Source organism: Trypanosoma melophagium (assembly GCF_022059095.1).
Source record: "Trypanosoma melophagium isolate St. Kilda chromosome Unknown ctg21segment0, whole genome shotgun sequence".
Taxonomy (NCBI): Eukaryota; Euglenozoa; class Kinetoplastea; order Trypanosomatida; family Trypanosomatidae; genus Trypanosoma; species Trypanosoma melophagium.
In genome coordinates, this window is record NW_027125151.1 from 409,199 (window position 1) to 431,246 (window position 22,048).

Consider the following 22,048-nt stretch of genomic DNA (forward strand, 5'->3'; position numbering starts at 1 on the left):
TCCTATCCGTGTCTATCAGAGAGAAATATAACCACACTTACAGGTACACAAATACAAATACACATATATATATACTCTTTCTCTTTCAATGTAAGCTAACGCTTTTCTCTTCTTTTTCCTTTTTTTCTTGTTGTTCTTTTCTTTGTTTATTGACTGTTTATAGGTGTGAACTGTGTTTTAGGGCAGTTGTGTCATGCCGTTGGAGCGTCCCTTAATGCCATCGAGTATTCCCTTATCAATAAACGTCACAATACGTTGTTGTGTCGATGCGTAATTAAACCCCATGGACACACATACGAGAAACTCCGCGACGAGTTCCGCTACGTGTGAGCCGCACTGCGTGTTTGCCAGCTGTTGTTTCATATTACAGAGATTCACCACAACGTCATTCATTCCCATTGATATGGCGGTCATGATGAGAGTGAGAATCGATATAACTTCATGGGCGTAGTAGAGAGACAGTTTTGGCTGCATGCGGTACACCAATGCGGAGAGAAATGTGGCGAGGGCCAATAACACAAAGGCGATAATACATGCGGCATAACGTGAGAGAACACCGCCGCCTTCCCTCGCAATTGAGACGGCCCACGTAACGATGAGTGTGAGCATCATGGCACAGTTCACAGCAATGAAGATGAGGTTAATTCTACTTAAGAGCATGGCCTTCATGTTGGCCCGGTGGATCTGCTGCACCACCGCCTGCATTTTGTTTTTTGTTATCTATATATATATATTATAGATAAATAGATTAATATGTAGTATGATATGAACACGCGAAGGATATTTTATATGCAATCCTCTATAGAACTTGGAGAAACAAAGAAGGAAGAAAAAAAGAAGAAAAAGAGAATGCGTATGAACACCTAAAAAGAAGAAACATTACTAATGATTATGAATAATGATAGAATCCAGACTATAGTCTAACCACCAATACATAATCATATGCATCTAATTTCTATTTGTGTATTCTGTTCGAGTCTCTGAAAAAAAAAAAATAAACCAATTAGCCAAAAATGAAAAAAAAAAACAACTCCATATTTCTCTGTTTTGTGCTGTACACAATCACGATTTAATGAAATGACAAATGACACTACCCAATCTCACCTTTATCTTTTTTTCCCTCCAACATACAAAGAAGCAAAAAAAAAAACATTAAAGAAAAAATAAAATAAAATCATTACTGATAAAACAAAATGAATAGTCGTCTATGGTGTGCATGAAAGCAAACGTCTGAGGCCTGCCTGTTTATGCTGTTCAAATGCTTGCCGCAGTTCATTATATTCCTCAGCAGAAATATCATGTACGCCAAATCGTGTTGGCACAAAATCTATATAATCGGCAAGATACACATCTGGAGATGGCAGGGACTCAGACGTCTCATTTTTTCCTAAACCATCATTAACCATATTATTATTATTATTATTATTATTATTATTATTATTATTATTCCTTTTACTAGTACTAGTATTAGTGGGGAGGAGGGAGTAACCCGCCTGAAGGACTTCCATCAGTTGTTGCTGTTGGGCAAAGGGAAGTTTAGGATACGTCATAAACACATCACAGCGAAGTAAATGCGGAATATGATTTATTCCACTAATGAGATGCTGCGAGAGCGCCTCCAGCACATCATTTAATTTTTCACACGAAAGTGATTCACCAAAGGCATCCAGCACAGGAGCGAGAATGAACATTGGGTGACGTCGCTGCCAAAGACAAATATTGTATAACCGTCGATAAGGAGTTCCAACTGCTGATATTAACATTGATGCTTCTTTTTCTTTTTCTTCTTTTTTCTCTTTCTTTCCCTCAATTGCTGTTGTTTGTATTGTTATGATCCACTCATGCATAAAACGACGCACCATGCGAAGAAGAGAAACACATTGCGTGAGTGTTGTCAGCGGCCAGTGCAGTAATCGACAGAAAAACATTTCCGCCGCGGTGTCGCCCGCAACAGACGACTCCTGTTTTGTTCGCATTTCCCCCGCAACATCCAACAACTGACGAAGAGCCGCATTATCGCCACAGTGGCCCTTACTGTTGAGATTCTTATTTAGATTATTATTATTATTATTATTATTATTATTATTATTATTATTATTATTATTGAGATTGCTGGTGTGTGTGTGGTGAAGGGCAATAAAGCGGAGGGCCCATGGGACATCGTTACAATTAACAGAAAGACTTGAAAATAATGACGATGGCGGTTTGTGTGTTGCGACATTCTTTTCTTGCGTGGATGCTTCACACATCATAGTCCAGCAACTAATGTAATAAGTAAACACACACACACCTTTCCTTCAATCTTCCTCTTTTATTTCTTTTTTTACTGCTTTTATTGTTTATTTACTTATTTATTATTATTATTATTATTATTATTATTATTATTATTATTATTATTATTATTATTGCTATTATCTCTTCTTTATATTGTTTCCCCTCAATAGAGCTATTGCCTTTCACTCGAGAATTCATGAAAATATGAGATAAGATGCAAAAAGAAAGGAAAAAAAGTTTCAACTTGAGATGCAGACAGACAAATAAACAAATAAATAAATACGCAGATAACCAAAAGTAAAACAAATAAAAAAAAACGACGTAAAGAGAACAGAACAAAAAAACACATGTACAAGATGCGGCACTAATATGTACAAGAACCAAAATAACACGCATCATTTAGAAGAACAACAAAAAAAAAAGAATGGAATTTACAAAGTATAATACAGCAGCATCTTTCCCCTCTCTCTAACTAATAATAATAATAATAATAATAATAATAATAATAATAATAATAATAATAATAATAATAATAATAATAGTAATAATAATAATAATAATAATAATAATAATAATAATAATAGTAATAATAATAATAATAACGTCAGTCATCTAAATCCAGTACAAACGCCGGTGCAGATAAACCAAATTGACATCTACAAGGAACATACGGCGGTGTTGGGCAGTCATCATCGTTTTCTTCTTCTTCTTCATCGTTTTGTTGATATTCCCCCATTGATATTCCCTTAACACTTTTACACGGAATATCACTAGAGACAATGGGGGAATTTGACACTTCCGCTTCTTCCGGTTCGGAGGCGAAGGGATTCTGCAGTTGCATTAAGGTTTCAGTCATGAGAAATACTCCTCTCCTTTTATTATTGTTGTTGTCGTTTTTTCTTTTATTTTATTCTTGTTTTCGTTTTCTATCGGTTGTTCGTTCTATAATTAAAATAATAATAATAATAATAATAATAATAATAATAATTATAATAATAATTATTATTATTGCTATTATTTTTCTTTTTTCTTTTTTCGTTACTCTTATGTGAGTGAATCACTATGTATGTGTGTTTGTGTGTTTCCCCACGTAATCAGCAAACAGGCGATAAACCCAAGTAGATCACGAAAGAAAAATGAAAAAAAAAAGAAAAGAAAAGAAGAAAGTGTATAGTGATGAAGAACTACATTAAAAAAAAAACATTTGCATGATCCTAAAGCCGCAATAGGAAGAAACAAGGGCAAAAAAAAGAAAAAGAGTAAAAAACAAAATAAAGAAAAAAGAAGGAGGTTTACGGGAAGTCAAAAAAACTGAAGCGAGAAAACTGGGGTTCCTGCTGTTCTCACTATCTCCGCCTCTCTCCCTATTTCTCGTTTCTCTTTCCTACGAACAGATGTAAACTCAATCTTTCAATCTTCCTCTTTTTTTTCTTCTTTCCTTTTTTTTCGAGTTCACATCAATTTTTTTTTTCTCTCCGTTCCTTCCACTTCTATCGATGGTACCTGATTCCTTTACACAGATGGAAGAAAATGATCACAAAGATACGGGGGAAAAAACTGATCATTTCTTCCCTTTTAGGGAGAAAAGGAGGCCCACAAACAAAAGTTGCACTTGAATTTACAGAACCTCTTCTTTCTTCATCTGTTTCTCTTTTTCTCTCACAAAATAAAACAAACAAAAAAAAAAAAAACAAAAACACGTACTTCCTTCGTTCAAAAATGAAAATGGAGGAATGATCTAAGCACTTTTTTCTTGTTGAGGGGTGTGTTCTGAGACCTTTTTTATTTTCTTCTGAATGCTGCAGTAATCCTTTCTCTTTCTTTCCACGTTCATACTTTGCTTTAATCCTCCATATTATATATATATATATATACATATACATATATATATATTCGAATAACCTATCACTTCAAACATGAGCATCACGGAGAAAAAAAGTCAAAAAAAAAATTATCAACCGCAGCAGAAATAAAAAGTTGAAGATAAGCAAGTGCAATAGAATTACCAAGATGTAAATAAAAACCCCTACCTAAAAAAGAAGAAGAAAGATTAAACTAATGAAGAAACCAAACTATTGCCAGAAGAAAGTTCAAAGTACCATAATAATAATACCCTCTTTTCTTTTTTTTTTTGGTCACTCCCCTAACTCTTTTCTTGTTTCTCCCATCCCCTCACTACACTCGCTATTTCTAATTATCATTTTCTTGCTTTGACCCCTTTCTTTTTCTTTTTTCTTTTTTACCGTATAGCAATATGTTTTGCATGTATCCATAGTAACTGCTTGCTCTTTTTTCCTTTTTCTTTTTACCTTGTGTTTCTTTTTTACCGCGCCATTCACAGAGTGAGCCACTCACTATTCGCAATATATATATATTAGGCAGGCAGTTTTCAACCTTTGTTTTTATTTTTCCCCTGATCCTCTTTCAGTCGATTAAACCATTTACAGCTCTTACATAAAGTGCAGTCCGCAGCGGACACACTTCAAAAAAAAGGAAAAAAACAAATGAGAAGACAAACACACGCACACCGAGAATAGGAGAGTGGCGATGAACCAAAGTAAAAATGAACAAGGAAAAAAAAAGATAAAAAAAAAGGGCGGGGGAAAGAAACAATCCATCACGCACAATACCTGTGCAGAAGGAAAAGAGTTTTTTTTTCTCTTCTTAAAGAAAAATAAGAGAATGATAAGTAAAAGACAACTGAACATATATCTGATGCTATTGATGTCCATGTGTACATATCTATGCTTTGCGTTATCTGTATACCATTTATAAATAATATGCAAAGACAGAGGCAGGTGCACACCCCGGCACACACAGAAATAAAGACAAGGATATTTTTCCCTACAGAAAGAAAGAAAGTAGTAAGAGAGTGAATTAGAGAAATAGAAATAGAGAGAGAGAGAGAGACAAGAGTTACCTTATCTGAAAACAAATCTCTTTTTTATTTATTACCTTCGCATACAATTCCTACTTTCCCTCTTTTGGGTTCTTATCTCGTCTTTTTTGTTGACTATTCGGTCTTGTTCATTTTTCTAGGCGCAGAATTCTTGTCCTTTCCTATTTTTATCTGAGGGTTTGATACCACAGTTCTTATCTTTCCCTCATTGTTGTTTTTCTTCTTGTGTTTGCTCCATTTTTTTTTAACAGTATACTTCTAAAGAAACACAAACAGACACACACATACATACACAAACCCACAAGTACGCATCTACAGAGAGAGAGAGAGAGAAACAACAGAGCACCCGTAGGAATAAGTAAATAAAGAAACTAGTACGGGGACTTCTATATTTTCCATTTTGATGCAATTTCTTCGTCTTCTTTCTCACTCGCCCACTCGTCTTCTCCATTTCCTTTTCTCTTCATTCATCCCTCCCTTTTTCGGGTTTCGAGAGAGACAAGCATCAGTTAGTGTGGTTCCTTGGGTTCACTCCGCGATGACGCATATCTTGTCAATATTGTCATGTTTTCCATTCTTCTTCCCTATTGTGTTGTTAATGTAAGAGCTTTCGTTGCTCCCTCTCTCTCTCTCTGTTCTATGTTTACTCAAGTTCTTTGGGCTCCTGTTTCCCACAAAAATGTACGCATACGTATATATAGTTTCATGTGTGTGTGTGTGTGCAGGGTATCTTCCCTTCATTTTCCTTTCTTACTTATCCCCTCTCCCACCTCACACCCCGATCCTTCTCTCTTTTCCACAGCACTCCCCCTCATCTGACGACTTCACCCCCTGCCTTTCATTTTCTTCCTTCACGCTCATTCCCATTTACTTTCCGCCGCGCTTCTTTGGTGCGACGGAGCCTGTGCCGCCGCCCGTCTCCACGCCGCTGTCAACGTCCCCCCGCTGCACTGCCGTTGCGCCGCGGCCACGTTGTAATTTCGGCGCCTGTCGCACTTCGGCGGCGGCGGGCGGGGCGGGGCCGTCAACGGCGGGCAGCGGGGCGACGGTCGTGTTTGCGCTCACCGGCTGCTGCGGCTCCTGGCGGAGGGCGACGTTGTTTTTCGACGGCCGCATTTGGGCCCGCATGGGGTTTGTGGGGCCGCCTCTGGTGGGGACGTAATCCTGCATGGGCGGGGTGTGATGCTGTTGGGGGACAAAGTTGCCAAAACCGTGAAATGGCTGTTGTGGCTGTGCTTGATGGTGTTGATGGTGCTGGTGGTGGAATTGCTGGGCTTGCATGTGGTGCATTGGCATTTGCGGATTTGGATTCATCCTCGTCCCAGCATTCTGGTACGATCTATGGTGTGGGGGGCCTGACGGCTGCAGACCCATGAACATTGGTTGTGCAGCCCCTGCGCCTGGAGCAGCCAAAGGTTCGTAGCTATGCTGCGAATACGAGGAATCATCTTGATCATAGTACGTGGATGCACCTCCTGGCCAACTTGAGGGAGAGGTGTAACATAGATCATTGCCACTAACAGCGTTTCCCAATGCTGTAAGAAAATCCATCGCAGGAATTGTAGATGTACCAGGCTTCATGGGTGTATAAGGTGTAGCCGCTGGGTTAAATCCAGGAGACTTTGGATGATTATCATGTTGCATGGAAAGCTTTTCTTCATCAGCTCTCCTGTGACGCGTGGCGTTTTCTTCTGCAAGAGATGCGGCTGCCGTTCCTGTTGCAGTTGCTGTATTTACTGCTGGAGCAACTGCAGCTGCGGCTGCTTGGGGTGGTGGTGGTGTTTGTTGCATCTCATTACCTCTCTTTCGTCCTGTTCCAGAAGGAGGTGCATAGGCAGCCTTTTCCTCTTGCTGAGGTCGGTACACATCAGAGTACAAAGTCCCTTCATCCCTTCCTTCATCATCCTTCAAGTATTCTTCACGTTCCATTCGATGTGCAATTCCTCGCGTTGTTGAAACTTCAATTTCACGAGCAACGCGATCAGCATGGGCACGTTGCTCTTCTGTAATTTTGCTGTGGTCCAAGCGAGTTGTGTAGAGCTCTTCCTTGTATGTTGTCTTTACTCCAAATGTCTTTTCATTCACCGCAAACTGATCCCATGATTCATTCTGACCAGCATCCAGTAACTCATTGGCGCCATCATCGGCCCAATCAAACTTGTTCATAGAAAGATCACCATGGCGTTCATCCACTCTTCCAGGCGCCTCCGTACGAATTTTCACGTTTTGCGCCTCCACCATTATTATGTCCCGATATGGGATTGTTGTGTCCTTTTCAAACTCCACACATGACGGGTCAAGCGGTTTATGCTTTGCGGAGGAAACGTACCGAGTACAGCAGAGCATAATAGACGAGTCACCCTCCGCATCAACATCCGAACGGGACATAAATAGTCCTTCCACACATGTACCATCAACCAAGCGAACCCGAACCACATGACCGACCAGGTTCAGGTAAAGGTACTGCAAGCGATCAGCATTGCTGCTATATGATGCCTCCATCTGAACGACTAGTCGCTGTTTTTTTGTTTTCCTTTTTTTTCCTTGGTTGTTAACTTATTTCCTTCGATTTTTCTTTCCTGTTCGTGTACACCTCCGTGACCACAAGTAACCCTGTATGTGTATTTTTTTTCGTTTTTAATTGAGTTTCACGTCAGTTGCCTGGTATTCACAGCACAAGAAACCAACAACTTCCTTTCTTGTGCACATCACAGAAGGATGAAAAACCAAAATAATAAAAAAATGATTAAAAAAAATAAATAAAGAAGGGAAATTAGTGGGATAAAATAGCTTTGGGTTAACAGAGGCTTAACATGCGCCAAACAAAGCAAAAAAAAAAAAAAACACATAGAAACAACGACAACAACAACAACCACAACAAAATGAAAATGTACAAACTTCTCAATGTATCACATTATTTCGTTCTTCTTGTCCTTCAGTTTGTTTTTTCTTTCATTCTTTTTTGCTTTCCGCAAGTGTGTATGTCTGTGTCTCCTACAAAAATTTATCCAACGTCATCGCCTGCTTGTCCACGTACTGCAGTGGCGGGTAAGGAAGTGTACTTGTAGCACCAAAGAGCACGTGCTGCAGCGCCTCTCGGTCGTATACTTTGCTGCGGATATTGCTATAGTCCTGCCGTGCTGGATCTGTCATCATTGGGACATCTGTGTACAACTCCGGCACAACGCGCTGCTGCTCCGCCGGTGCGTGTCGGAACGGCACTTCCACCACCTCCCAATCGCGTTGTTTCCACCGCTTCCGCAGCGTCTGCTGCGCACACCACACATCCACGTTGAATTGGACGGTGCGTGGGTCCTTCTTAAAGCGACGACCGCGTGACTTTTGATCAACGGGGCCTATTTCCCGCAGATACGCCGTGCGGCCACCGAGGCGGTTGGCGTCGTGCAGTGGAATAGTGTTGAATGTGTGGCGGCTGCGGTGTTGGAAGGGGCCGTGGTCAAAGACGCCGGTGGAAACAGCCGCGGTGGATTGCCGCAGCGCAGCGGCAGAGAATACACCGAGCGGCCGCACACAACGGCAGCAGGCACGCCGCATGACGTCTCAGTCACTTCACTGAGAAAATCCTTCCTGTAGATGAGGTAAAGGCATAGAGGCGCATCGTGTGGTAAAAAAGAAAAAGAGAGAAAAGAGAAAAAAAGGAAAAAGGAAAAGGAAATATATAGTAATACTGGGGGAAAACAGAAAAAGGAGAGATTATAGCTATCTCTTCTTGTATGCATCCATCATCTAAAGTAAAATAATAATAAGGTACCCAAATACCTCCATATGTCAAAGGAAAATTATTTTATGTTTATTCTGGTATGTCAATTATACACCCATAGACATTATATATATATATATATATATATGCCATAAGCAGACTAGCACAGTATTAAAACGAAAATTTTATTTATTACCATTTTGTGACGCCCTCCAGTACTCTAACGAGTGACGTAGAAAGCTTTGAGAACTGACATTCATCTCCACAGCAGATGTCCGTTCGTACGAAATCATCCATTTCCTTCTGTATATTAACGAGTTCCTGCATCACTCCCTTTGTCCCTGACTTCTTTCCAGTTGGTAACAAACGCATCAACACTCGCATAGCCCGAATACTTATCATCAGTGACATATGACACATCCACTCATGTGAACATCGCGCCTTCCAGGTGGCAAGTACACGAACCAAGAATGCACTCGAAGCGTTATTACTAGTTTCTTGACATTCATTGAGTGCTACCACTAATTGTGCGATACATCCACGCACATTGGACATCACCTGATGAGCCTTCATGTTCTTTTTCCCTTCCAATAACACCAAAGAGACAAGCGCCATTTGGAGTAAATATTCCAGTGGGTGGATTATAGATGCCAACACTACAGGCATGCCTCTAGTACTAGAAGTAATATTAGTTTCTGAAAAAGAAACAGTTTCCCACTGTGAGGTAATTTCCTCTGCTTTATGTTGCAAGGCTGCGTGATGTGTTGCACATGTGCACAGTCGTAGCACTTCCCAATCCACTTCGACGTCATTGCTGGAAAGATCACCCGCCTTACGAAGCATAGAATAAATATGCCGCCCCTTCGCCACATCCGCCTGTTGGCCGCTGCATACAATATGTCCAATCATCCGCGAGGCGTAAACGCGGAGTGCGGCGGCAAGACGAGCATTCGCCTCACAATTTGTGAAGTGATCCACGGCGTGACGGTAGAAGGCCTCCTCTTCTGGTGATAATACACGCACCTCACCAAACGCCAGTGGTTGTTGCACGCTAATTCGCAGCTCCACAGAGGCGAGATGTGATTTGAAAGACGCCATACGAATATAAACATCGCCAAGCGCATGATGTACGTCTTTTATCGTAACAGTGCCAGATGGAACGCTACAACCGCCAAAGACATCATCCACTGCTGCTTGTTGCGTCGCTTTAAAGAGTGATTGGGCACGATGTAGTGATTCAAGTGCTTTTGTGTAACGGTCAGTAAGAAGATGATGATGTCCAACATGGTAATAGACTTGCGCCATCTTTAACAATAACCGCTTTGACTCAAGTCCTACTTTAGTAAGAAACCGAAGGGCTGTAAAGGAAAGTGAAACCGGGTCATGCGTAATAGACGATAACCACGTTAGTATTTTCTCACCACCACTAGAAGATCCTCGACCAGAAACAGAAGTTGACTTTTCTGTATCACCATTAGAAACAGTAACACTGGAATGAACGTTTTCACCATTGCGTCTGTCCTCACGAGATTTTATGCGTCGACTTAGTTCAACTAGTAGATTTGCTGTAAATGGTGTACGGTCACTCATTACGAGGAGAACAACATCCGCATAAAGTTCCCATGACGCTCTTGTAAGAGGTGTTATATCAATCATTTCTGTCTTGGTATCAATTAAAGCCGCTTGATGTTCTTTTTGATCTATACCTGTACAAAGTATCAGTCTAGTATCATCCTTTAGTATGTTATTCATCTGCTCCAAACGTAATAAACCTTCCACAACCACCTGCAATAAATCTTTTGCTATAAGACTGTGAATGTGCATATTGCTACCACGGTTTTTTTCCGCTCGTAGTCGTAGATAAACACGTCGTTCCGCAGAAAATTGCTCAACAGTTCGGGCAATACAGACACATAAAGCAGCGCTACAAGGAAGTATACATTTCAAAAAAGTTCGTCGAGTTGGAATTGGTAGAGTTTCATCATATATAGCCTCTTGTAACCGCATTTCAAAACGTCCACATGCTAAGAAGGCCTCTCGGTAAACCACTGGTAATTGAATAATTCCACCTTGTTCTTCAATTTCTGCCTTCCGGCCATTTATCAAAGCGCGAATAAGAGTAGGTAGAGATTTTACTATATCGCAAATATGCTGAGAAGCCTCCTCCATCCGCGTTTTTTGCTGAAAATAAAGAGAAAAACTACGTAACAAGAGAGAAAAAGCATCAAAGGCCTTTTTTTCGGAGTCTTTCAGATGCACGCCCATTCGGAAACACATGGTTGCCAATCCCCAGTTAAGCCGTTCATTCTCAGTCGCATTATGATGCCCTTTTGTACTCTGATCTGTAGTAGTTTCTTCCGTATTTATGCTATCTACTCTATTATTATTATTATTATTATTATTATTATTATTATTATTATTATTATCATCATCTGTTTTATCGGTGGTAGACGGATCTGTGATAAAATCACCTTCAGTTTTACTTTCTCCAGGAAGAAATTTATCAAAGTGCTCATCTTTAGAGCACTCATAGATTTCAAGGTCACCAGTCGCATAATTTCGAAGCACCGCATATGTTACTCCATCCTTTGTACACTGTGCTACTAACCACTGTAGTACATTAGTTGTAAAATTCATTGATGCTGTTGCCATACTTCCCTCTACAAGACCAAGCATTTCCTGTGCTTTTTTCACTTCATATTGTTGAATAACACCCTTGTTATGCACATAGATTCCAACTTGAGGCACATTAGCAAGTGTGGCATCAAACCAAGAGTTTAATGCCTCACGTTGTACTTCCTGTGGTGTCATAGCAACAGAAATGTCCTTTAATTTCAACACATATTCTGTATTGTCCCTGTGATCAAGCACAATTGGTGTGTCAATACCGACTAACACATCCATAGAACCAATTTCCCAACGAAAGATATGTGAGTAACGACTCAACATTCGTGTTTCCTTTGAAAGTGCTCCAGAACCTACACGATGCATTGGCAATGCAACAACACCGTTTTCAGAAGGATTCACAGAATCATTCTCTTTTACGGAGAATGATTCGTCATGAATACGGTATAATGCTTTACCCAGAAGGGCTTTCTCTCGCATATCTTTTGCACGTGTACGAAACTGTCGTTCACTATGTGAGTCAATCAGTAGAGTTGGTCCAACACGCCTAACTTCTAGAGCCAATGGTTTTGCTTCCCCGTATGTGGATTCAAACACACTTCGAAGTGCCTCACCTGTTGATAACACTAATACATTATCGTCACCACCTCTCCATTCTCTCACAGCACAGGCAAGCATCGATCGCTTAGCCATGTTTTCGTCTCTCTCAAATCCTGGGGCATGTTGGTGAACATTATAAGTGGTATCAGGTAGCAAATAGTTCCTTGTCGGTTCATCTAGATCAGTCCCTGTTGGAATTGGCATAATCATTGGAAGTGGTGGAACACCTTCAAGACGTCGTACATGAATACTTTTAGTTAGATTGCTTTGCATCATAGCTTTAAGTGGCACTGAAGACTTCAAAGGTCGCATATCATTATCATCACCATCATTCACTACGACAAGTGACTGTTCCTCTTTATTGTAGAGAACAGAAGGCGATTCTTCCTGGTCATTCTCCGTATCTACAGATTCTCCGCGTGAAGGTAGCAACTCAGAAGGTATGGTCCGGAAAAAAAAATCAAACTCCCATTTTCCAATTAATACAGGGTTTTTCGTACTGTTTTTATTAATTACTTTTAACGAACTACATTGCTCACAATGGCTGTCACTACTGTTGCTATTGCTACTACTGTTGTTACGGGACTGAATTAAGTTACTGTCACGTTCATCTGCCAGACGTCGTCGTTCTTCATTCTTGCGTCGTTCATTGAATTTCTTAACCGCCTGCCTATGTAATGCACGTCTTGATGGCCGTGAAGATTCATTCTCCGCATTGATATTAACATCCTCTATATTCTTTCTTTCTTCCACGCGTTGTACGTCTTTTTCAAGAGAAGTAGAGAGAGTTTTTGGCATAACTAGGATTGAATACTTAAGATGAAAATCAGAAGGAAAAAAAATTCGCAAGATACAATCTTATCTACAGCATTTCTAACCACGTAGAAACAATATATACACTCGTAGATAAAATACACATCCCACAGATCTATATAAATTAATGAACAAATAAATAAATAAATAAATAAATAAATAAATATATATATATATATATATATATATATATATATGGTGTAAGCTGCATGCCAATAAGAACAAATAAAACAGCTTTGAAAAAAAAAAAAACTAGAAAAGTAAGAAACACATACACACATAAATGAAAAGAAAAAAAAAAGAAGATTAAGAATACGCACTGAACCCTAACAAACTGGAGAAAAGTGAGAGAAAAAAGAGCTTCTTTTTACTTTTCGTTACATTGTGTACTGTATCATCCTGTTATTTTGTCTATTTCCTACCTCTTCTTCCTTCTTTCTCTTTCTCTCTCTTTTTTGCTTTTGATTTCCTTTTCGTTATTGCTCTCTCGTGCTTCCTACGCTATCATGTGGCGCACAATAGCAGCACGACAGACCGGGCATCGGTTACTCTCTTGTAGTCGCAGCACCGCAACACATTCATGACACAAACACATGTGACGGCATGGAAGCAGTGTTGTATCTTTTGGGTTTGTGAGGCAAATGACGCATAGTCCCGCCTCCTCTGCCTCCTCTTCATCAAGGTCCTCGCTAATTTCATCACAGGCATCAAGGTCAAATACATCATCGAGTTCGTATACTTCCGTACCGCGTTGCAGTAACTGTCGTACCACCTTTGCTTCATACACCGGCCGCTCTGCAGTATTGCCTGTCTCATCCCGCAGGAAAGATGTCAGTGATGCCTTTTCCAGTGCTTCATCGGGATAATCAAGAAAAGTATACTGTATTATTCGCATCGTGCGAACCTCAGTACTTGTAGTCGCATCAGGGGACAGGGATGTGGAGTTGGATGAGTTATTCTGAGCTTGATTCACCACCACTCCTTCTTCCTCTGAGAGTCCATCATACACTTCTGCTTGCGTTGCAGTAGTGGCCTCAGCTTCTACAGGGATCTCGTACATAAGTTCTACAACAATAGGTGCATACGTGATACGTCTCGCAACACCTTCTCCAGAGATCACTGCATGAGAGAGTTTTTGCAAATGCAACACTTCACTCACTTCTATCTCATCTTTAAAATCCTCTGGTGATACAATATCGTAAACACAAAATGGATTTTGACTCTTATCCGATTGCATTAGTCGAACCCCTTCACCTGGAAGATACTCAATATCTACACCTGCAAGCACTCGTAGCGTCTGCCCTGGTTTCATTATACCAAGTGAGAAACTCAGCATAAAACCAAAATTTTTGTTCACTGGGTTTACCCGTGTTAGTTTGAACGATTGTCTAGAGGGAACAGCTACCTGCAATTGCACGGTTTCTGCACGTTGAACAGTCTCATTATCATCAGCCCGCTCCGTCTCTACATCAAATATAAGAGGACCACGTGAAGCAGGTTCTCCAACGTACCTAATGCGTGGCCCACCAACTACAAGAAAAAAAGATCTTGGTGGTGCGGAACGCACTGCAGCAGCTTGTCGATTTCCCATTTACTATTGGTTGTACTTTTGCCCAATACTTTGATAATTCTTTCGTTTACTCAAACCTATTTTATTTCCTTGTACTGCAGCAGAATACCACTAACAGGCCCCACTATCACTGTCACACTCCCTCAAGGAATCTCTCTTGCTGCTATCAATAGTAAAGCCAATAAAAATAAACGAGAGAAACAAGAAATATGAAAAAAAAAGAACAAAAAAGAAAAAAAAGAATTACAACCATTCAATGAAAAAAACATAATAATTAGTTCAACATCATTCTAAAAAAACTGCAAAATACTTCTTCTCAGCTTCTCTTTTTTACTTTCCCTTTTTCCATTTTCTTACGCTTTCAATCTTCTCAGTCAATGGGTAGGCTTAGGCCAAGGTACTTCAATGAAAGGGATACCCAGAAACACATATACACCAAGAAGAGAAAGAAAGAGAAACGGAGAAAAAAAAAAAACCAACAAATCACAACGGGAAAGGTACATCAACTGTTGATACATAGAGCCTCCCTCATACGCCCGTCCGATAAGGAAGCAAAACATTCTTACTTTCACCAAAGAAAAGTAGGACAGAGATAAATAATAAAAGAAAAACCTATAACAGAATAATGATAGAAGATCGACAACAAGAGACCAAGAAATCAATTGTATTTGTGTCTGTACCTATAATGCGAAGTGAGGGAAACTACAAGATGAGAGACTCTAAAGACTTTATAATTTACGCGACACCTCTTCTCTTTACCTTTTTCAACAGTGCCTTTGAGTATTCCTCTGGAACACCCAGCTCCTCCAATTCCCGCAGTTTCCTCTGTCGTATTGCTTCAATAGCGGCTTCGTGTTCTCGCATTTGCATCATGGCATGATGTCCCTCTGCGACATGCTCCTGTCTCTCACGACGGCGACGTTCTTCCACTTCCATGATTTGCTTAAGCACTGCCAATGAGTTCTCCTGCTGCTGCTGCCGTGCTCTTGCTTTTCGCTCCCGCTCTTGCTCCAGTGCAAGTTTCTGCACAGCCACAATGTGTTCCATTTCTTCCATCTCTTGATGCCGCTGCTCCTCCTTGATGCGTTTGCGCTCCTCCATCTGCTGTTCCCGCACACGGGCAAGATCATCCAACACGGCGCGTTCATGTTCCTTGCGTTCCTTTTCTTTACGCTTCAACTCCCGCGCATACGCCTCTTGTGCCCGTCGAGCACGTATCTCATCAAGTTGCGATTGCTTGTCCTGTACACGCTGTTGCTGTGCCCGCAGTCTGGCTACCTCTCGCTCCTTCTCGTCCCGAATACGTTGCTGTTCCTCAGCCAGCAGACGTTCACGTTCCTGCTTTTGCTTAATATACTCCATTACACGTCTGTCCTCCTCTAACTCCAGTTCCTGTTGACGTTTTTTCAATTGAATCTGTTCTGCGTTCGCCAAAGCGGCGTCTTCCATAAGGCGTCGGGCAGCTTCTTGTCGGCGTAATTTTTCCGCCACTTCTTCCTCACGCAAACGTTCAATGTGACGCATCATAGCTTCCTGCTCCTGTTGCTGAACCTCTAGTTTCCGTATACGGTCCATCTCACGATCCTCTAGCTGTGCTTTTATTACAGCTATATTCTTCTTACATCCTTCTCTTTGCTGACGTTCACGTTCTTCGTATATTTGTTGGGCCTTATTAGCCTCTAATACCATCATTTCTTCCATTTTACGCTCATATTCTTTTTGTTCTTCCTCAAGACGTTTCTTCTCCATGATCTGCGCATTACGAACAGCGATACACTTTACCTCTGTTACAATATTGTTCATAGCCTTCACATCCTCAAACTCTTCATCAATAAGGGCCTTTGCACGATCCAAGTTAAGAATTCGCTGTTGTTCTTCTTCAATGTCCTCAAGTGACTTATCGCCACCTCCGCGTAAACGTCGTTCATCATCATATTCCTGCATGCGGCGTTTACGCTCTTCAGCAGCTTCAGTGCGACTCCGTACTGTACTCTTTACAAGTGTCGTCATGATATTCTTACCGGCGATCATATCACGTATGATATTCAACTCAGTAAGTGTCAGAATTGTTGAGTCACGTGGGGCGTTACGCTCATTGAGTTCTTTCCGGAGATCACCATCTGTCTGTCCGGGTTTTCTAGGCGGGAAGACACCGGCCCCGTTTCGGGCCATCATGCTTGTTGTCATGCTCTGTTGTTTTTCAATTTTGTTTTCCCCCTTTTTTTCTTCCTAGATGCTGGACTTATTTCTTTTATTTAGAGTAGAATGCAAAGCAAGTAAAAGAGGAGAGGAGCAAAAAGCAATAAAAAGAGTCAGCAAGTTGTTGTAAAGAGAAATAATTGCACGAACAACAACAATAACAATAAATCTCCTGAACCCATAAAGAAGGGAGAAAAAAAAGAGAAAAAGAACAGTCAACTGAGGAATCGTTAACCGGATATCAAAAGATCCAATAATAAGAAAGACAAAAAGGAGGATACTCAAAAGAAAGGGAAACGTATTGTTTTTTTCTTCTTTTTTTTCTTTGCATTCTTTAAAAGATCAAACATTCCAGAATAATATTTTTTTTTTACATCTTTGAACACATCAAGTGGGATGTCAGTAAATAGTTTAATGTTCGGGTATTCCCATAAGAAGTCCTTTCACGTATTCTGGAACGAGTCTTTCCCCACTACGAGCAGCCTCCAGTGTGGTTGGACGCTCCAGTAGGTTCATTAAAGCGTGCAGTAGATCTTGGCGTCTAAGTTCTTCCTGCATCATCTCTAAAAGTGTCGGTTGCTCTTCATCTTCATCCTCACATTCTGGTGTCTTTTCTTGTTGTTCTTGTTGTTGTTTTTTCCGCTGCCGGCGCCGTGAAGAGGGTGTTCGAGTACCTCTAGTACCTTTTGCGATGGAGAGAGCAGATGCATTACTCACATTATGCTGAGTCGCCAAGCTATTCATCATTGCGTTCAGTATATTATTAACTTGCATTTGTTTCTCCGTAAACTGCAACTGTGCCTCCAATTGCACGATACGATCCTGGTATTGTGCACACGATAAACACGGCAATCCGTCTCTGCCACCCACCGTCCCCCCTTTTGCCGCCATATTTCTCTTTCCGTGTTGTTCGATGAGTGATGTGATGTGCAGCGGCGGTGTGTTCTCCCCGGCGTTGACGCCCACATCCCGCACCGCCACCTGCACGACTTCGCCCACCCCGCCGCCCTTCTCGACCACTTTATACCGCCGCCTCCAGGCCATGGACGCCAGACGATACTTCTCTTCTCCCAACAGCCAGACCCACTGGGGCAGAGAGAATGAGGGGAAGAAGGAAAATATATAAATATAAGGAAAGAAGGAAAGAAGGAAAGAAGGGAAAAAAGAAAAACATGTCAAACCACGTAAATGTGTCAGTAGCCATACAGTATTAGAAGGAAAGGGAGAGAGAGAGAGAAAGAAATAAAGGAAAAGTACGTACGTGGTACCAAAGAACTACAAAACGAAGAACGAAAAACAAGAACAGAAACAGTAAAACAAAAAAAACATCAGAGAGGGAAAAACCAACTATCTTTGCACACAAAGAGGAAAAGGCGATCACTAGTGGCGTATCCAAGAAATGTCAGAAAAAGATGACATATTCTAATTTCAGTCTCCATTCTTCATATACCTCACGCAGTGAAAAAAAGAGAACAAAAATAGTTGAATGAAGAAAGAAGGACAACCAGTTACGACTTTGAGCTCGCCTGAAGCAAAATACTATGAAGGCTTACCATAGAGACGATCTTAGTGCGACAAAAAGGGCATGTCAAAACATCTCCACGTGTCGGACGTAACTTGTTACTACATTCCTCACAGCAACAAGTATGATAACATGGGAGAAATGTAACTGATGGACTGGCATCAAGGCACAGAAAACAAACGCCCTCATCTTCCCCAGTACTTACTTTAGTCGAACGTGGCGTCAGGTGTACCTCAGTGTTTTCTCTGTTTCTAATTGGAGACACCGCATGTAACGTCGCAGCCGTTGTAAAAGTATTCACCGTAGCATCCACTTCCTCCCTTGTGGCTAAAGTTCTTGCTGTATCATTGCTACCAGAATTGTTTCTGTTATTACTATTATTATTATTATTATTATTATTATTATTACTTCTATCATTGTAGTTATTTTGATTGATACCATGAGGGGGAGCACGTGAGCCATTATTCAGAAGCGATACAGACTCCTCCGTAAGACTTGGTCGATCCTCTCGTATTCTCTGGCGCACGCGAAGTCCTACCAGTATTAGTGAAGCGATTAGTGCCGCACCACACAACGCGGCTCCCACAGCAGTGATAACTTCAAAATAGAACATATTTCCAGTAGGCTGTCTCCTGCGCATATCACACGACTGAATCACACTGTTCCCAGGGCACTCCATGTATGGTGGTTGACACATCGATGAACTAATGCAGAAGTAACACCAATTTTTTAATTCACATTCTCCACAGTCATTGAACCTTGTAGAGCACAACTCACCGCACGTCATATTATAATCAAGAATTGCACTACTGGAACACGTTGAATGTATAGACTCTGGACCTCTTCTGGGAAGACATTGACGTCCTACAGGTAACTCGCAACACCACGCACACTCTTTCATTTCAAGGCATTCTGACGCATAATAAATTGGTTTACTGGAGCACCTACTAGCATCCACATTTATGATAACTGACCATTGAAACACTAGAAAGAAGAATGCTGCTGCAAACCACATCCCTTAACCCAAGAAACTGCTTTACTTCCTTTCAAGTGACTCGTACTGTTTCTTCAGCAGATATTGATACTATCAAGTTTAATAATTTCTCTTCTGTTTAAAAGGTAGAAATAGTCTATGCCTTACTTTCACTCTACAAGAAAAAAAAAGAAAAAAAAAAGAGCAATAATAATCGGACGAACTATTGCGTGTAGTAATGAAACGAAATAATTTATAGCGAACGAGAAGGAAAACAGGAACATTAACAATACCACGATTCCCAGCAAGTCACAACAGAGAAAAAGAAAGAAAGAAAAAGAGAATATATATATATATATATATATATATTTATACGGTCTCTCGTACAGTTGAGCAACTGCAGAGGGATTCACGCAATTTTTTTAGTCTTTTTTTCCTTCTCACATTTCTTTTATTTGGTTTCTTTCAGTTTATCTGAATGGTAAACGTACGCAGCACTGACGGTGCTAGCAATCATGGCGATGGAGAGGGGGTAAAGAAAGAAATTGTAATAAAAGAAATAAAAAGGAAAACACTGGTAGAAAGCATCATGAGGTGGTGCATTGGCATTGAGGGTTAAGGGGAAATAACAAAAAAACAGCGCAGTGAATTAATTCCTCAATGATAAAAAGAAAAGAGAAAATAGGGAGAAAATAAAAAGAAAATGGGAGATATTCTGAAACAGCACACAACGATTCTACGTGAGAAAACACCCTTCACTACCCTATCCCTTCTACCTTCCTATCTCGTCCACTTACACAATATTCTCCTTTCTTTTTTTTTCTTTCCTTTTTCTTATTCTTCCACGCTAAGGACTTTATTGTCGAGCCCCTCATCTTTCTTTTTGTTTCGCTTTGCCACGGATAAATAATAATAATAATAATAATAATAATAATAATAATAATAATAATACTAATAATAACAAAACATGCATTTCCCCTTTTTCTTTTCTTTTCTTCTTCTGGGTGTGAACTTGTTTGGGGTGCACTTTTAGCAGCAACCACCTCCACCTGAGGAATTTCTTTTCCCTCCTTGGCCGTCTAACTTCACGCTTTCTGCCCTTCCCGCGTTTTTACCACCTGCTGGGATAGCCTTCCCATTTCGCTCCTTCATGTCAATAAATATCTCCTTTGTTATCTCCTGGAATGCCAACTGAACATTTTCTTTTTCCTTTGCGCTTGTCTCAATAAACGACATGCCGTGCTGCTGTGCCCACGCAGTTGCCTCTTCCTTTGTCACTTGACGAGCGCTGCGTGCCTCATCGGACTTGCATCCAATTAACAAACACGGAATGCCGGGAAGTGCCTGCTGTCGCACACGCTCTATCCACTGATCTAGGTGGAGAAATGACGGGCGGTGTGTGAGGTCAAAGCACAGCATAACCCCATTTGCACCCCGGTAAAAGGCAGTGGCAACAGACTGAAAACGTTCTTGTCCAGCGGTATCCCATATTTGCAGACGAACACGCTTGTCCATATAGTTCATCTGATGCATGCGAAAATCAATAGCAATAGTAGATGCGTAGTCCTTGTAAAATACATCTTCGGAGAGACGGACGGTGAGTGATGACTTTCCGACTCCACTATCACCAATAACGATTATCTTGAATATGTAGTCACAGTCACCTCCAGGAGTTACTGCGGTTGTCATGATGTATATAAATATACACTTGTTGATGTTCTTTTTTCTACTGTTTTTTTTTGTGGTCAGTTCTAGGTTGCTTACTTGCAATGTGTAGCAAGATATAACTGCCAAAGACGCGAAAAATAACTTGACACACCAAACTTCATCATATTACAAAATAGAGGAGAAAGAAGAAAAAAAAAGAGGAGATTCATACCGATTTGTACAGATCATGTACGCGAGTGAAAAAAAAAAAGGAGTGTGGACTGAGAAGAACGAAAAACAGTCGTTCCCTACCCCCTCAGACCGAAAAGTTACACGCGCTTCCACACACACAAAAAACAACGACAGGAAGACTAGCGTCCCAGCGCAATGGGAAAAGATAAAAAAAAAGGAAAATAAAAAGAGAGAACCGACACAAAGAAATATATATATATATATATATATTGGGGTGTGTGTGAAGGAAGTAGATAGAGTAGGGAAATTCTTCTTGTATAAAACCTAAGAGATGTTACAGCATGCTTTTTTCCTTTCGCCTTCTTGGTGAAGTGGCCTCCTATTGCGACCCCTTCCTATTGTACTACGGTTGCCCTCCACTGTCAAGGACGTATTTTGTGACACATAAGTTGCCAACTGCTGAAAGGCCTCAGAAATGTTCGTGTTGTCCTTTGCGCTTGTTTCCAGATAACATAGACAGTTGTGACTCCGCGCCCACGCGTCCGCCTCGCTCTTCTCCACCTGCCGCTGACTTCCCAACGCGATACCGCCGTCCTGCGCGTCGCTGCGCTGCACAAGATCAAGTTTGCAGCCAACGAGGATGAGCGGCGGGGTTTCGGCGCAGTTCGCCGCGAGGCGGTCGTACCACCCGTCGAGGTCCTCAAACGAGACGCGGTTTGTGAGGTCGAAGCAGAGCAGCACACCGTTGCAGTTGCGGTAGAAGGCGGTGGTGAGTGTGACAAAGCGGTCTTGGCCGGAGGTGTCCCATATTTGCAGCCGCACTGTGCGCGCGGGCTTCTCTAGTGTGGTGCAGTGGCAGTACTTGAAGTCAACACCAATGGTAGGAACAATGTCGTCGTAAAACGAGCCATCGCAGTAGCGTGACGTCACGTTGCTTTTTCCCACCCCAACATCACCAATTACTATTATCTTGTATGCAAGCTCTTCCGCCATGAAGAGCAACTTCTCTTTTT

General features: G+C 41.1%; 12 protein-coding genes across 12 annotated transcripts; all 12 read right to left on the reverse strand.

Annotated features, from left to right (window-relative positions):
* Positions 1–177: 177 nt before the first annotated feature.
* Positions 178–705, reverse strand: LSM04_009377 (uncharacterized protein; the record flags this gene model as incomplete). Its single annotated transcript, XM_067331006.1, has 1 exon — positions 178–705. One exon carries the CDS (start codon positions 703–705, stop codon positions 178–180), a length of 528 nt encoding a protein of 175 aa, XP_067192046.1.
* Positions 706–1,205: 500 nt separating this feature from the next.
* On the reverse strand, positions 1,206–2,252 carry LSM04_003918 (uncharacterized protein; the record flags this gene model as incomplete). Its single annotated transcript, XM_067331007.1, has 1 exon — positions 1,206–2,252. The coding sequence occupies one exon, from the start codon at positions 2,250–2,252 to the stop codon at positions 1,206–1,208; it is 1,047 nt and encodes a 348-aa protein (XP_067191939.1).
* Positions 2,253–2,878: 626 nt separating this feature from the next.
* Positions 2,879–3,130, reverse strand: LSM04_005300 (uncharacterized protein; the record flags this gene model as incomplete). The annotated part of the gene is made up of 1 exon (XM_067331008.1): positions 2,879–3,130. One exon carries the CDS (start codon positions 3,128–3,130, stop codon positions 2,879–2,881), a length of 252 nt encoding a protein of 83 aa, XP_067191967.1.
* A 2,910-nt stretch (positions 3,131–6,040) lies between these two features.
* LSM04_007554 (Ataxin 2) lies at positions 6,041–7,675 on the reverse strand (the record flags this gene model as incomplete). The annotated part of the gene is made up of 1 exon (XM_067331009.1): positions 6,041–7,675. One exon carries the CDS (start codon positions 7,673–7,675, stop codon positions 6,041–6,043), a length of 1,635 nt encoding a protein of 544 aa, XP_067192016.1.
* Positions 7,676–8,167: 492 nt separating this feature from the next.
* On the reverse strand, positions 8,168–8,728 carry LSM04_005311 (uncharacterized protein; the record flags this gene model as incomplete). The annotated part of the gene is made up of 1 exon (XM_067331010.1): positions 8,168–8,728. The coding sequence occupies one exon, from the start codon at positions 8,726–8,728 to the stop codon at positions 8,168–8,170; it is 561 nt and encodes a 186-aa protein (XP_067191968.1).
* A 358-nt stretch (positions 8,729–9,086) lies between these two features.
* Positions 9,087–12,917, reverse strand: LSM04_007449 (uncharacterized protein; the record flags this gene model as incomplete). The annotated part of the gene is made up of 1 exon (XM_067331012.1): positions 9,087–12,917. The coding sequence occupies one exon, from the start codon at positions 12,915–12,917 to the stop codon at positions 9,087–9,089; it is 3,831 nt and encodes a 1,276-aa protein (XP_067192011.1).
* A 511-nt stretch (positions 12,918–13,428) lies between these two features.
* Positions 13,429–14,523, reverse strand: LSM04_001490 (uncharacterized protein; the record flags this gene model as incomplete). The annotated part of the gene is made up of 1 exon (XM_067331013.1): positions 13,429–14,523. One exon carries the CDS (start codon positions 14,521–14,523, stop codon positions 13,429–13,431), a length of 1,095 nt encoding a protein of 364 aa, XP_067191895.1.
* A 714-nt stretch (positions 14,524–15,237) lies between these two features.
* On the reverse strand, positions 15,238–16,689 carry LSM04_006383 (uncharacterized protein; the record flags this gene model as incomplete). The annotated part of the gene is made up of 1 exon (XM_067331014.1): positions 15,238–16,689. One exon carries the CDS (start codon positions 16,687–16,689, stop codon positions 15,238–15,240), a length of 1,452 nt encoding a protein of 483 aa, XP_067191989.1.
* Positions 16,690–17,112: 423 nt separating this feature from the next.
* Positions 17,113–17,745, reverse strand: LSM04_008778 (uncharacterized protein; the record flags this gene model as incomplete). Its single annotated transcript, XM_067331015.1, has 1 exon — positions 17,113–17,745. One exon carries the CDS (start codon positions 17,743–17,745, stop codon positions 17,113–17,115), a length of 633 nt encoding a protein of 210 aa, XP_067192036.1.
* Positions 17,746–18,209: 464 nt separating this feature from the next.
* Positions 18,210–19,238, reverse strand: LSM04_002620 (uncharacterized protein; the record flags this gene model as incomplete). Its single annotated transcript, XM_067331016.1, has 1 exon — positions 18,210–19,238. One exon carries the CDS (start codon positions 19,236–19,238, stop codon positions 18,210–18,212), a length of 1,029 nt encoding a protein of 342 aa, XP_067191910.1.
* A 987-nt stretch (positions 19,239–20,225) lies between these two features.
* Positions 20,226–20,885, reverse strand: LSM04_005347 (Small GTPase; the record flags this gene model as incomplete). The annotated part of the gene is made up of 1 exon (XM_067331017.1): positions 20,226–20,885. One exon carries the CDS (start codon positions 20,883–20,885, stop codon positions 20,226–20,228), a length of 660 nt encoding a protein of 219 aa, XP_067191969.1.
* Positions 20,886–21,359: 474 nt separating this feature from the next.
* On the reverse strand, positions 21,360–22,028 carry LSM04_007182 (Small GTPase; the record flags this gene model as incomplete). The annotated part of the gene is made up of 1 exon (XM_067331018.1): positions 21,360–22,028. One exon carries the CDS (start codon positions 22,026–22,028, stop codon positions 21,360–21,362), a length of 669 nt encoding a protein of 222 aa, XP_067192003.1.
* Between the last annotated feature and the right edge of the window lie 20 nt (positions 22,029–22,048).